General features: G+C 43.8%; 1 protein-coding gene across 5 annotated transcripts in view; it reads left to right on the top strand.

Annotated features, from left to right (window-relative positions):
* The window catches only part of LOC146859681 (astacin-like metalloendopeptidase), a 448,848-nt gene that overhangs the window by 168,253 nt on the left and 264,878 nt on the right, over positions 1-15,717 (top strand). For all 5 annotated transcript variants that reach the window (XM_085646280.1, XM_085646283.1, XM_085646285.1 and 2 more), the window contains one exon: positions 12,236-12,414. In XM_085646280.1, the coding sequence (XP_085502406.1) occupies positions 12,236-12,414 (179 nt within the window). The remainder of the gene's footprint in view (positions 1-12,235; positions 12,415-15,717) is intronic.

The following is a 15,717-nucleotide window of genomic DNA, read 5'->3' as shown; positions in this document are numbered from 1 at the left end:
CTAGAAGGGTGGGATCATACTCCCACACCAGTTACTGGTGTGGAGGTATGATTCCAAGATGTTTGCCACCAAACACGACATGTTTCCGTGCAGCCAGTCCAAAGTTAGCATTTACCGTTTGGTTATAATGCACTTAAGAGTATATGGTCAAGCTGCATCACAGACAACCCCGGAGAAGATATTCCGAAGGCTTCAGAGGGGCTCTGCTCATGCATGGGCACCCTCTCACACAAAACCAAGCACCCTGCCTTCAGGATTGTTAAGGCCTGCCATAGGGGTGACTGATAGGTTTATATGTGCAGTGATAGGTGAGATATAGTGAACCTATATCTCTGTAAGGGGTGCATGCACCACCTTACTCAGGCTGCAATAGCAGACCTGTGGTGTCATTTTGGAGGGCTTCTCAGGGGTGGCATAATACATGCTGCAGCCCCTGGGAGGCCTCCGTGGTACCTATGCCCTGGGTACATAGTATACCATATACTAGGGACTTATAAGGGCACCTCAGAATCCAATCTGTTGTATACCTAAGGTACTAGGAATCCATTTAGAGAGGAAGCAGCAAGGCTGGGGTCCTGAATAGCAGGGTCCCAGCCAGACTAAAGTCGAAAAACAGTGTTACATCAGCAAAAAGTGGGGGTAACCATAAGAAGCAGATCCTACTCTGCTACATCCCGAACTCGTTGTTCCGGAGTCATTGTAAAGGATGTGTCCTGAACAATAGAAACATATCGTTAGGGGATCCAGAACGAATATAGGTATGGACCCACAGACTGCTGATGACAAGGTCATCCAGTGGATTAATTACTCACTGGATCAAGCCATTCCCATCCAAACATATCCAGGACCCACCAAAAACAAGCCCGTCTCATGGTTAACCCCCCATCTCCTCACGCTGAAAAAGGAATGTAAAAAAGCTGAAAGGAAATGGAAAAGAGTCTATGGATAATCTCGTTAAATAAAATATTGCGAGACTATGAGGACGCACCACTCTGAAATTAAAGAAGCTCAAGCAGCTGACAATTAAATCAGCACCAATAACACCCCAACTCCCCTCTCCAAATTGTGAAGTCCTTGATGGGACCCACAGCATAGAGCATCACCTCCAAACCCTCAGCAATTCCATACAATGATCCTGCGAAATGTTTCTTAATAACAACTTAAGACATCTTCATAGTTTTCCAGAAATCCATCTCAAACCCCAACCCAAACTTAATCAGTAATAATCAGGCAGAGGAGGAAGCCCCACGTACTAAGTTTCCTACTCTCACTCTGAAGAGTTTCACTGCTTTGTTCGCTAAATCAAACCTGGCTTCCCGCGAGTATCTGCCCCACCGCATATTCTCTTCCAAGTCTTTGAAGGATCCAGCTACTCGGACACATTCACATTACAGTGCGGATTACAGGGCTCATCCCTGAGTCAAAAACACACACACATATATGTTCAATGTTTGAAACATCTTGCAAACTATTTGATGTTTTCTATGTCTATGAATTATATGATTGGATGCCGTCACTTTAAATAGACTAAGCACACGAAGTAACGCTGTCATGTGATCAAGGCAGGGAGCTGTCGAAACGCGTCATGGCGATATTTCTAAAGGAATAAAATAGAAAACGAGCACTTATCTTGGGTCCACTCTCGTTTGTTTGTCTGAATGATAAAACTTCATGGAACGAGACTTCTTCATATATATATATATATATATATATATATATATATATATATATATATATTTATATTCACTGAAATAACATAGGTTTGAGGCACATTATAGTTAGCATTTAGCATTTAAAAAACTTAGAAATTCACTGAAAAAAACATAGGTTTCAGGGGCGTTATAGTTAGTTGGACATTTCACTTGTTCAAAACCAGTGAAATTCCCCGTTATAGTTAGTTCAGCTAACTATAACTTGCGCCCCCACAATGCACTGCTGATGACGTCACATATTACATCACTCATGACATGGCCAGTGACATCACTGATGACATCTCAAATGTCATCACTGATGGCATCACTGATGACATCATCCAGTGACTCTGTATTTCTGTAAAGTTTAAATATGTTTAATATATATAGGGAAAGGCGTATTGAAGAATGAGTGGGTGCATAAGTGTCTGAATGGATGATTTAGTAAGTGCGTGACTGAATCTATAAGTGAGTGATTAAACTTATCTTACTGAATGCATGGGTTAGTGAGTAAACTGTGTGAATGTCTGTATCCGTCTGTCTGTTGGTGGTGAAGGGAGGGGGCGGGGCCTGAGGTGACATGTGTGCAAACATGCCCTGTGGCGCGTTTTAAGTTGGGCGATTAAGTCCCCTTCAATCCTGAGGGTCCCTGGGGCCCAACTAGCCCACCAGGTACCTCTAGTAAGCGCCACAGGGCTGCGTTGCAGAGAGGTGTAAAAAGGGGCGTGGCCTCTGAACACCTCTCTGCAACGCAGCTCCCTGGCGCATACTGGAGATTCCTGGTGGGCTAGTTGGCCCCCAGGGACCCTCGGTATTCAAGGGAAATTATTTCCCCATCTTACAACGCACCAGGAAATGCGTTTGCAGAGTGCCCTGGGGGTCCTTGTGAGACCCCCTAAGCAGGCCTAGGCACCCTGCCCCCTTTTCTTGTTTTGCGCGTTAGGTTTTCTGTTTTCTTGTGCCTCGGTTACCGAGGCACAAGATGGCTACCAAAACTTCCTGGTTTGGAGTGTTGACAGCCAATTGGCATAAAGCTCGTGGTCGGGAGGGTGCGCGGATCCACCGCGCCTCTATATATCAAAATTTTTATTTGGGGATTTTCTCAGCAACTACTGAACAGATTTAGACCATTTTTTTAAAAAAGGCGCTTTCTGAACCAAGCACTACCTTTTTGCCAAATTTGGTGTAATTCCGTTCAACAGTTTTGGCTGTAACTGTGTCTAAAGTTTCTTATGGGAAATTTATTTATTTTTTCACCTCTTTTGTCTTTTTAATTTCTCAGGAACTACTGAACGGATTTACACCATTTAAAAAAAGGGCGCTTTCTGAACCTAGGGCTACCTTTTTGCCAAATTTGGTGTAATTCTGTTCAGCAGTTCGGGCTGTAGCCGTGTCTAAAGTTACCTATTGGAAATAACTTGGGGAAAACGTGTTTTGGGACTCGGCCCCGCTTGACGAATCACCCCGAAACTAAGGATAGAAGCTGATCGGAGCGCCCCACTAGTTTTGAAAATTTCACGAAGATTCATCATCCGGCACCAAAGTTATTGGGAAAAGAAAAAATGCTTTTCCTATGGAAAGTAGGTCCTAACTATAACTACCTACTGGCGACCTCCAGTATGTAATATGTGTATATGTATGTGTATGTATATATATATATATATATACACACACACATACATACATATATGTATGTATGTATGTATGTATATATATGCTGTTGGAGTTATTGGAGCTGAATAAAATCTAATAGCTGCATCAACTTTGTGGTCCGCCCTCCGTTTCTGGGCAGAAGCGATAGAGGCTGCATGCTGAGAAAAGCGTCATATATATATATGTACTGTAGCTGACATTGTCCTAAATTTTGGCATATTGTTGGTATTATATGCTGATGACACGCAACTGGTGTTCCCAATCATGCAAGGATGGGTTTTGCAATCCTTTGGGACCTTTCCTGGATACAGTAGCAAACTGGACGGCAGAATCCTACCTCCAACTGAACGGAGAAAAAAAGCAGCTCATGCTACTAGGGAACAACTTCAATCTCCATAATAACCTAGGCTGGCCAGCTTCTCTGGGTACGTCCCCGGCCCCTAGGTGGTTATTCAGAGCCTGGGGGTGTAGTTGGATAAATCTTTAGGCCAAGACGTTCAAGCCACAAAACTTGCTGCATGCTGCCACGGCACTCTTAGAAGCTCTGGTAAATATTATACCTGCTCCCTTCCCTCTTGAGGAGGCTCGTAGTCCAGACATTAATTCTATCTGGCTTGGACTAATGGAACTCGTTGTACCTGGGTGCAACAAGAGCTTTGACTAAAAACCTGCAAGTTGTACAGAATGCATCAGCTTGAGTTCTACTTAATATACTCAAAACAACTACGCCCAGAGGGTCTTACCCACTCTACATTGACTGCCCGTTGAACAGAGGGTCAATTAAAAGCCCTATGCTATGCATATAGGACTCTTCAAATAAAAGGTCCCGCATCCTCAGACCACTCATATCCCCTTGTAGGCCGAACAGAGCTCTACAATCTTCTGACTCCCACTTCACTGCCGTATCACGCATTCAAAGAGTAAAATGTGGGGGGCGATCCTCCTGTTACAATGTAGCTAAACCATTGAACTCTCTTCCCCTCACTCTGGAACTGACCTAGAATGAACCCAGATTATGCAAACTTCTAAAATCGTGGTTATTAGATCCCCTACTCTTCCCCTCGAGTGCAGCTGTTGGTTTTCTGTGTCGCATTGCCAGGGCTGCAATGCAATGCCAATGGGCAGCCATGCTCTCTACAAATGTATTAAAAAAAGTCATGGCTTCAGAATGCTCTGACAAGCTACTAATCTCCATTAAAGTTAATACCCTCAGATTGTGTAAGATTGGCATTAAACGTCCTGTCCCTTATCGTCTCTGCTCATTGTCTTAGCCCTTCAGCTATTGGTGAACTCCTTCAGATTCAGGGAAGAAAATAAATGCATGCAAACAGGCAAAATGACTACAAACTAATGGTGTTTGCTTATGATGTTATTTTATATGTCGGACCTTTGAACTCGCTGCCTCACCTATTAGACAAGATTGAGCCCAACCGAGCCATTTAAGGATTTACAATTAACCCCACTAAATCTACAGCATTGTGCCCTCATCTTGTCCAGGAGGCAGCTTTCCACAAACTGCTCCCTTCTCAATAGGATGACAACTGAAAACACGGTCACATACCTGGGCAGGGTTCCCTCTGTAGTGGACCTCCACAAATGAAATGTGAAACATTTCTACTGGATGAGTCAAGTGGCCATACCTAGCATCAGGGAACTTACCAAGTTGTTATACCATTCACTGATGATCCCCTTATCCTTGTGGATCTCCTTGATCAATCAGTTTCAATCCTTGTTATACCTGTCAGCCCTAGGGTGGGCTTCCCCCAAACATTTTGCCTTCCTCCATTTTGCTGATATAATTTTTGTTGCTAACCAGTGCTAAGGTACATGTGCTCACTCCTCAAAATATGGTAACATTGGCTTATCTCCAACTGGCATATTTAATTTACCTGTAAGTCCCTAGTAAAGTGGCACTGCATGTGCCTTTAAATTAAATGCTACTACTGGTCCTGCAGCACAGATTGTGCCACCCACTTCAGTAACACTTTAAACATGTCTCAGGTCTGCGATTGCAGAGTGTGTGTACAGTTTTTAAACTGCCATTTCGACCAGGCAAGATAAACCTCTTGCCAGCCCCAAACCTTCCTTTTTAATACATATAGGTAATGCGTAGGGTAGGCCCTGGCCAGAGGGGAGAGTGTAGTGTACTTAAAAAGTAGGACATTTATTTTTAAGTTTTACCTGTCTAGCCCGAACTGCCAGGCCAGGTCCTTCCTGGACCAGATACAAGCATCCTAGGATCAGTTTCTGTCTATCACCCATCATCAGCCAGGATAACCTGAATCCAGTGGCAGTTCGGGCTGGACTGTTCCCATGGGGAGCAGGGTCAAGACTGATTTGCATATGGCTGGGTCCAAACTGGAATGGTATAGTGAGCAAAACATTATGGATTTAGGCCCAGATCTCTGACAGGGTAGAGTGTTTGACACTGTTCAGCATTCTGTCCATCAATTCTTCTTTTTACCTTTAGAAATTGGCATTTTCCCGCCTCAGCCAATTAATGCCTGTACCTGGGTCACATGACTGGATGTAGCTGACAGTTGAGCTTTGTATATTCCTTCAAGACAGCCACACACCATAGGGAGCGTAAGTGTGCTTGAATGGGCCATCACTGGCCGGATGGAAGGGTGGAGCTGGGCACAGCCCACTTACACTTCAATAGGCTGTGTCCTGTCTCCACAAAAAGGTCTGCAGTTAGTCTGGATCCAGGGCAAGGAAGGCAGGATGCCTGGGGACTTAAAAGGGAAACCTCTAGAAGCTTCTCTCCCACTTCAAAAGCACAGCTGGTTATAAACCCTGGGCCTCAGACACCAGCTCTTGAGTACACTTCTGGACCTGTGGATACTGTACCAGGAAGAATGATTTCTGTGCTGCTGAAAGGACTGCCACTCTGCCGGACTGCTGTTCTGAGGACTTCTGCCCTGCTGTGCTGACCTCTTGCCCAAGTGAGGACTGAACCTGTATCTCTTGAACCCAGAACCCCGGAGTGACTCCAAGGACTAGTTGGCAGGCCTCCTGATCTGAAGCCTCAGGTATACAACAATCTTCCAACAACCCTGCACCTGGACTCTGCCAGTTAAGTCTACACTGCTAAGTTGTGCCACCTAAGTCCTGGTCCCTTGAAAGTGGGCCTAAGGTGCTTGCCAGTCTCTGTAGATCCCGCTGAACTGATGCATCTTCTCTGCTGCGCAGCACAACCCTGAATTTAACCAACTAATCTCCCCAGGCCCAGCTCTCCGGTGATGCTACACCACTCTGCTTCCTCCCCATTTTCTTGAGTGACTTCTCCTGCTTTCCCCTTGTTTTTTACTGCTTTCCGTCTGTTTTACTGAGTGCTTTCTCCTACTTTTCCTTGATTTTTCACTTCTGTGCGTTGTTTTGTCCACATTTGCCATTTGCTATGCACTACACCCACTGTTTATCGGTTAGTGTAGTTGATAATGCCACATCCCAGTATTCTCTGAGTGGTGCCAGGAGGGATACAGTAGCTGGTCCCAGAGAATTATACAACATAGTAATTTCCTACTTACCTGTGTGGTGTGTTAATAATGTTTGAAGTAAACTGGATATTTTTGGTTCTTTGCGTGTATTACCCCATGTCCTAAATAACTGATGTGTGAGTGATGCATATAGTAAGAATGAGCCTGGGGGTGCCATAGTCATCCACTAGACTTGCAAACTTGCAGAGCGTGGAGTCGACAAATAAACCACCCCAGGTTGTTAGGCTGGCCAAGGTCTAGTCCACAATTTCTGGGCATCTTACCCTTGTATTAGGGCCGCGGAGCATTCCGGCCAGCAGGTCAGGAGCGTAAGATGGGGGTGAGTGCTTAGTCAGCAGTTAACGGATCCAGTAGCTACGTGCTGTAGACATTAATATATTTCCTATTTTTTTCGGGATCACTGTCTCGGAGCCATTCAGCCACTCCTAAATCGCGAGTGGGTAGGTCGGGTGTCCAGCGTTCCAGTTACAGCCTGTCAGCCACAGCATTCGCAATTGAAGCTGGGCGGCTGCGTAATAATGCTCGTGGATAGGGGCTCCTAGTTCTGCGGTTGGGGCGTAGAGTTTCTGAAGGCAACTCAGATTCTGGTCTTGCCCCAGATTATAGATGTTAGAAGTGATTTCAGGTCTTGAAACAGTCTACCTGGCAACGGAAATGGGAGAGCTGCAAAGAAATACAACAGTTTAGGGAGCAACAGCATTTTAAATATTGCTATATGCCCCATTGGGGAGAGTGGCAGTTCAATCCAGAATGCCAGAGAGGAGCGAGCTTTGGTGATTGCTCTTCCCAGATTGCCATCTATTTAATTTGCCTGGGAGTGATATATTTGCACTCCCAAATACTTGAAAGAGTCATAAGACCAAGAGAGGGGGGCATGTGGTAAGCCCACCATTTATTCCGGAGTCTGGGGTGTCATTGGGAACAGGAAAAATTCCCCCAATTTGCTTTGAGACCAGAGATGCGTCCATAGCAGTCCAGTAGTTCCATTAAACTATAACACTGTCCGTTGACCCCAAAGGCATATCAGCTCATCATCAGCGTAAAGTGAGACGATGTGCCATTGATTGTGTGCTTTGATGCCCCAATCCATTACTTGGCTTTACAATGCACAGGCCAAGGGCTCCACCACCAAGGCAAAAATAATTGGCGATAGAGGACACCCCATATACTTGCAATCATAGAACATTTCATGAAGTGCAATTGGGAATTAATTTGCAATCTTTACAGGTTTGTATTGGTTCAAAAAGCGGTGAAAATTACACAGTAATTACTTTTGGAATACTTTTAGAATACTTTTAGATTACATCATCTATTTGGGGTGCTATGCCTAGATACAAAGCCAGGAATCTCACAATACAAGGTAAGTAATACTTTTTTAAGGCTTTAGTTACATTTTCTGCATACAAAGCAGCAGGTCGACAAAGAACATTTTAAGGCCAAAAATGTGTATCATTGGTTCCTACGGAAGAAAAATGGTTATCGGTTTTATAGGTAAATTCTCGACACACGAGTAGGAGTCTTTGGGGTTAGGACTAGGGGTTCTCCAAGGTCGAGTTAGGCACTCAAGTTGCACCACCAGCTGCACTGGGGCAGCCGGGTGCAGAGTGCAGGGGTTCAATGCTAGTCAATAGGGCCAAGGGGGCCTTCGGTTAGGGACTGCTCATGAGCAGGCTATTTAACTTTGGGAGCAAAGCTCCTAGGGTAGAAACCAGCACTGCAGAGGCCAGCAACCAGCACAGGAGCTACACCACCGAGGCGGCTGGATGCAGAGTGCCAAGAAGACGTTGGGGACCCTGTGGATTGCAAAGGAGATCTCCGGTTCAAAAAAAGATCCTTCAGGCTCGGAAAAAGGAACAACTACAGGAGTAAACCCGTTAACCCAGGTGAGACCGGGTGAAGTTTGTCACAAAACAACAATGTCTCACCTGGAAATCATTTGAACAGGACAATTAAAATAGTAGTGTACTTCACAAAAGGCGGGAGCAAAAGAAGGGAGACCACAACGGGAAAGGTGAAGCAAAACAATTATTATTTGTAGGTAGTTGCAAGAGCACTACAGTACAATTCAATATACAGTGACCATACTACAAAAGTGTGCACTGGATGTGCTAGTGACAGTGAACGGCGCAGTGACACAGGGGTGAAAAATAACAGTGTGAACCGTGAAAGGGTGAGAACAAATAATAATGTGGTCAGTAATACAATACAAATATATACAAAATCGGTATTTTTGATTCAGATAAATAAATTGACCACAACAGCGCCAAAGTTCTGTGCTGGGTAGTCAACGGTGTTTCAACCTGATTAATTTCAGGTCATCATCAGGGTAATGGTCACTAATTTCAAAATAGTGCTGTATAGGGGAAAAGGGAGAGGAGAGTAGGTTAAGCGGATTAGTGGCCCATAGCAAGTAGATAAAGGAAAGAAAGGGCTCAGGTAATGGACAATTACCTGTAGTTAACAAAGAAAAGGTCATGCGGGCGCCTAAAAGATCCAGCAGAAAGAATGAATCAATCTGGTTGCCTGGCCTAAGGGTAAATAAATCAAGCATAGGCCAGGCATCATTTAAGCAATAATCAACTAATGGGAGACAAAGGAACAGTACAGAGTAAGTAGAGAGCCCTGCACCACCCCAAGGGGTCGATGAGGAGAGAGTGCTTAAAATGGCCAAGGAGTATATTATCTGTATTAATGGAGAATCCGGTGTGGGGAGCCGGAAGGCTGCAGACTAACAGGGGCGGGGTCCATCAATCCCCATGCTGCATGCAAGAGCCGGGTAAATATTTAAGATCTGTGTGGGCAAAATTGGAAGGGCATCAGAAGCCTGTCTGGTGGTGGCAAATGTCAGGCAGCCATTCAGCAACCACACTAAGTCTGGGCAATTTTCAGGGAGCATCAGTAAGATGCCATCTGGGTATATTTTTCATTAAATCCCACATTGGCATCACTGTGGGTTGAATGTGCTGAGAAGTTTGCTACCAAACTTCCAAGGTTTTAGAAAAGCCATTGTTCATAATGACCAACTCCCAGACCATAAAATCTTCATGGATTTACTACACTTACAATGTCTAAGAAAGGACTTAGACACTGTAGTGGTACAGGGCTCGTGCTACTGTACCCTCTCCTGAGGGCTAGTGCACCCTGCCAGAGGGGTGACTTACCTTGGCTTTGGGCAGTGGGTTGCAGACATGACTACTGTTCACTTTCCTCTGCATCAAAACATGCAGTGTGCAATGGCAGTGTATGGATGTTATTCCCTATGGTCTCTAAGGGTGGCATAATAGTTACTGCAGTACTTAGAGTCCTTCTCTGGTCCCACTGCTCTTGGTAGCCATGGTATCTTTTCCAAGGGACTTACCTGTGACAAGAGATGAGCCAATTATGGGTACAAAGTTACAGTTCTGGGAAAGAACACAGGCCCTAGGAATTTGATTGGCAGGGACCCAGGGCTTATCAAGTAAGAGGAAGGTGGGCTTAGTATATGGTGCACCCTTTTTTTTATAGAAGCACCATGCACTAATCCAGACAACTCTTATGGGGATTTTGGTGGTCTTAGAAAACCATCGAAAGCTCTTTAAGTGGTAGCTGTGGAGAGCTGCCTTCAGGCTTACACCAGAAGGAGTGTTAAGCAGCTTGTTTTACCAGAACTAATCATGTGGTTTAGGTTAAATGAAAAAGAACCACACAGTGTAGTTATAAAAACTGTTATATTTATTATACACACTCACTAACACATTGGTATATCTCCAACTGGGAGATATCAACACAATACACACAATATTTCAAAAGGAGGTAAGTAGCACAAATACACAGTGGTCTCCAGAGGGAGACCAAACTATATACTAATAAAGTGGAATGCAAACTGTGACCCAAGTCAAGACTTGACCCAAGCAACCACCTGAGGTAAGTATCCATGAACCCCATGGATTCTGTGTGCAGAATAGAAACACAGCTGTGTACTCAATGCAAGTCAATGGGGAAGTCGCGGTTGCACTCTGAAGAGACCCCATGGAAGATGGAAGGTTAAAGAGTCACCCCACCCATGGAAATCAAAGGAACCAATATAGCTACACCAGGGAAGCCGGTGCATATGTGTGAAGTGACGTTGGAAACCGCCGTAGACCACAATGGAGGGCTTCAGTGAAGATGCCGCTGATGAAGTAGGTGAAAGAGTCCGGTGGAATCCAGGAGTGGACTCTTGAAGAGGAATACCTGCAAGCAGAGGGGACAGAGTCTATGCCACACAGGAGTGAACAGGAGGCATAGAAGACCAATGAACACCGATGCCGGAAGAGGCAGGAGGGTTGACGGTGAACTTGTCGCTGCAGCTGTGAGGACCAGGCGATGCTGTTCAAGACCAGGACTCCAAGATGGTTTTCATACTAAAGTTGGCTGAGCCTCTTCACTGCATTATAATTATAATGGCAAACCCATCACATAGCTCTGACGTGACATGACGCTGGCCCTCATAAATCTCTCATTGTTCTTTTGCTTTGATCTCTCTCTGGTGGATGGTTGGGTAGAGTGCCTGCTGTAGTGACATGTGAAGCCTGCAGACCATGAGTTTGAAGGCAAAAAGATTCAACACAACATTTTATCTTTCTATACTTGAAAAACTAGTAACTGTGAGCTGGGCAATTAACAGCGGCCTGTTAGAGTTCGAGTCAGCCACAGATGCCTTCAGAAGAAGGAGAAGATTCATACCTCTAACTCCAGATCATCAACCACACACAGTCTAACACCACTCATCAGTAGCTCCCTAGGTTATGCAAAGAGAAGCAGTTTAACTCTAGTTTCTCTGCAGTGTGCCATGTATTCTTCATTGCCTTCTCTTCAAGGCCAATCTGATTTTCCCAAATTCAGAAATAATCTAGTGGCAGGCAGAGTTTTGAAGGTATTCCAAATATTCAAACTTTACACAGTTTTCCAGCTTCTGCAAGTACATTTTCTTCTATTTTTTAAGCGAGGGACTACTTCAGACACATGTTTTTTGCAGAGGCTTTCCTGACATATACAATTTAAAAAACAAACTAAAGAAAAATGATTTTCAGGGGTAAACCTTTGCAGCTTTATACCCATTTTAAATTAGCTTAATCCTTTCCGCTTCAACACAAGTTGTGCTGTTCCACATGCACAGAATCAGTTGCCCCACAGTCCCTCTCCCCTTCATCATGGTTTATGTGTAATTTGCAAGCTTTAGCTACATATCCTCCTATCTCTTCTCCTCCTTCCCATATTCCTGCATGCTTTGAACAGCCCAAACATGCATTACAATCGACCGATAATAACTAATAGCAAATACCACAATACTCAGTTTGTGGTCTGTGGAGAAGAAGGAATCAGTTGTACTTCTGCTTTGCTACAGTCCTCATGTTTATTGTCTTTCTTCAGCTGCTGGTCCTACATTGGGAAGATTGGCGGGAGTCAGATTATCTCAGTGGAGGAAGACTATTGTATGTCGAAAGGCAGCATACAGCATGAGATTGAGCACGCCTTGGGGTTCTACCACGAGCAAACAAGACAGGACCGCGACCAATATCTGGACATCCTGTGGTACAACATTGCTGAGGGTATGGATTTTGTCTACTGTCCTGTTCTGTAACATTGTAGAAAATGCTTGTGTTACATAGAGGATTGTCTGCTTTTCAAAATATGAAGGGTATCCTGGAAGCAGCGATGGGAAGGTGTACAGTATATAGCAGTTTATGTTTCTTACCATCCAACACAAAATAGCTAAGTCTTGCAGTTGCCTTAAAAGTCACCCTGCAAAAGCCACCCATCTCCATGATTTGACAGCTTTGGGTGAGATTGGCTACATCTGAATTCAAAGGCATTATTTCTATTATTAAAAATAATATGAACACATCAAAACCCCTAAGTAACCTTCTGGAACAAAATATTACAGTAGAAGGAATACCGAAAAAAATGAAAATAGGTACAGAAATCTACTACGGTTTGGAGTAGATGTTTATAGTAGAAGTTTAAGTCAATAGTTATGATGGTGTGAGAGGATCTGTGTAGTATGTGTAATTGCACTTGAGGAATTTTAGTGGGGATCACCATTTCTTCTTGCACTGATCAAAAAATGATGATCTACATCTGATACATGTATAAAGGGATGTGAACAGTGGGGCACATTTTCTCATCTGTTGTGGGAGTACTGGGACCCTTTTAGAGGAATATACATGCCTGTCTAACACAAGAAATCACCTGTCACGGGGGGCTCCTGATCCACTGCAATTGAAACAAGCATTTGCAACGCAAATAGGTCTCGCATTTGTGAGTTAGAGCTATTAACATTGTAAATGGCAATGTTTTTTACCTATACATTTTATTTTTGGAGTGAATGTATGTAGTGTGCAAAATCCCTTGGAAAGGTCCTGTACTTCGTAATAAATATATTGAAAAAGACACAAAGTGTGGATTGTATCAACAATTGCTTGGCACGTACCTCATGGGTGAAGTGTCGCCACACATGCACACCGTGGTGCTTTACTAATGCGAAACTCATTAATAAAAGTAGTGCTTACAGACTAAGCAACGTGATTGTGATCGGAGCATGTGAATCCGAATCCTGGCTTCTCTTTCATTTTCTAGACTATTTGACTCACTCTCCTGCATCTTGGCTGCCGCAATCCCAGAGCGAGGTAAGGCCGGTGTGTGCAGGTACTACTGCTCTCTATGGGACCTGGCGTCCCCGCTGCTCGCTGGGGCACAGGCGGGTGCAGGGTGCCACCCCGGTAAACAAGTGCAACAGGGCCAGTTCCCTCTTACGTGTCCAGTCGGGAACCCTGCTCCAACCACTAGAAAATGTATGTGAGATCTAGAGATCAAGGATGCGGCGCCTGCCTGATGACGTCTGCTCCTCGGTAAGAAGAGTGGAAACACGCTCCAAGTACAACAAAGCGCACCGAGTGGCTAGAGAGGAACGACCTATTCCCAGCACACACTGCTTTCGGATCATCGGGTCTAACCCGGGTCACAAGAGGGAATGCACTCAGAAAGAAGGGCTCAAAGTACTACATGGCATAGAGGTGAGCACGCTCATCTCCACAACCAGTTTAGACTCTTGTCACATCCCTGATTAACCTGTTAATTGCAAAAGGTTCCTTCTTTCCTTCACAATGCCAATAACATTCCGCTCTGCTGTGGATTCCCGCAACACTCTCCATCCCACACACCCTCCCTCCCCCCTCCCCCCACTGACACTGACTGAGACCTCACGCACGGACAAACTGCACTGTTTGCTGGGCAAGCCGCTGAACAGGCTCAAATAAATGTGTAATTCCGATGGCCTTTTCACTGCCTCTGTGGCCCACAGGCACACTACAGGATGGAGGGCAGGTGAACATAAAGGGACCCATCATGGCTGATTCTCCTCGAGTCAGTTCACACACCTATGCAGGTGAGCTGCACCTATGGATGCTCCTCTGTAGACCAGGAGCTGGACTGCCCAGAGAGTAGAGGAGCAGCGTTGAAAGGAGACCGACCCATAGGTGCAGCCAACGTGGATGGAAGTGTGGAGAACGGGCTTGAGGCAGTGCAAAGGCCATCGGAATGACACATGTATCCTAGCCTGATGGGCAGCTCTCCTTTGCTATTTTCAAGATTGTGTTGATGTCCACAAGTGCTCGGCTGGAAAAAAGGGCTTTATCTGCAAAATTGATACAGTAAGGTTGCCAACAAGGGATTTTGTTTGTGATAACTTAGTTCTATTTCTTAGTGATTCATTTCGGGGGTGTATTTTAAACAAATTATACACCAACAATAAATGTTATCAATAAGCAATTTTTAGATAAAAAGTACACACACGGGAATTCTTTTTGTGAATGAAACACAAATCTTTTTATATAAATCAGAGTAAAAAAAGGAGTACAAAAGAACCATTGGTTTCAAGCAATAGAACATGAAAGGCGGGTTAAATCAGATCCACATTTCATCAAACGACATCTATTTCCAAATAGTTATAACAGAGACTAATCTAATTGATGAGAAAAAATCAACTGCATTTATCTAATGTTGTGGAATTAGATGATGGAGTCGACGTTTCGGTCTTGGGTGGCAGAAGTTCGTCAGACCATCTTCAGGACAGTTAATTATTGCATAATTAGACCCCTATGTAAACATAATACAAACAGTTACAATAATGGCAACATGATTTTTATAGATTGTATCTGATACACATTAATTATAGACAACCCGTGTGTGAAGAGTAGTCTCTCTATTATGATTTATCAAACATATCTTAATACTGCATTGCAGGAAATTAAAAATTAAACATTGGTCGTTGCCACATTCAGAAAAAATGAAGACCCATGCAAAAACAAACGTTCTAGTAATAGAACAATTATAATCATGATTTAAAGGTCTTACAGAACTCATTTTTGCTTCATCTTCTATACATTGTGAAATCTAAAACCAAACATTTGTCTTGTAAAGATGAGAGAAAGTTGCTTACTTCGTGAGTTCAAGGAATCCCACGTAACTTGTTTTTTTGTTTGTTTTGTTGTTGTCAGGGCGTATTGGTTGATATTGTAGCCTAGATTTAAAGTGCATTGCATTTAGTATACATTATAAGAAATTCTTAATTAAAGAAGAGGTACTTGAAAAATCCTACCTATCAATTTACGAACTTTCTCATACCAGGAGATTAAACGGGAGAAGTCCTTGCTCGTTCTTTTTTCAAGAGCTTTGTTCTAAAAGTAGAAAGTGTGAGCACCATTAGCTCATGGTTTGATTCAAGGTTAACTTGCTAAACAAGACATCAGATGTTACTAGAGATAAATCTCATACTTAGATGAAGGATAGTGCTTGATAGATTTAATTACATAGTCAATCTTGTAGCTACTTCGCTAAGTTCTTTTTAAATGTAA

The sequence above is a fragment of the Triturus cristatus genome, chromosome 3_1 (assembly GCF_964204655.1).
Source record: "Triturus cristatus chromosome 3_1, aTriCri1.1, whole genome shotgun sequence".
Classification (NCBI taxonomy): domain Eukaryota; kingdom Metazoa; phylum Chordata; class Amphibia; order Caudata; family Salamandridae; genus Triturus; species Triturus cristatus.
The sequence above is the reverse complement of the archived record's forward strand: the minus strand, read 5'-3'. Positions and strand labels throughout refer to the sequence as shown.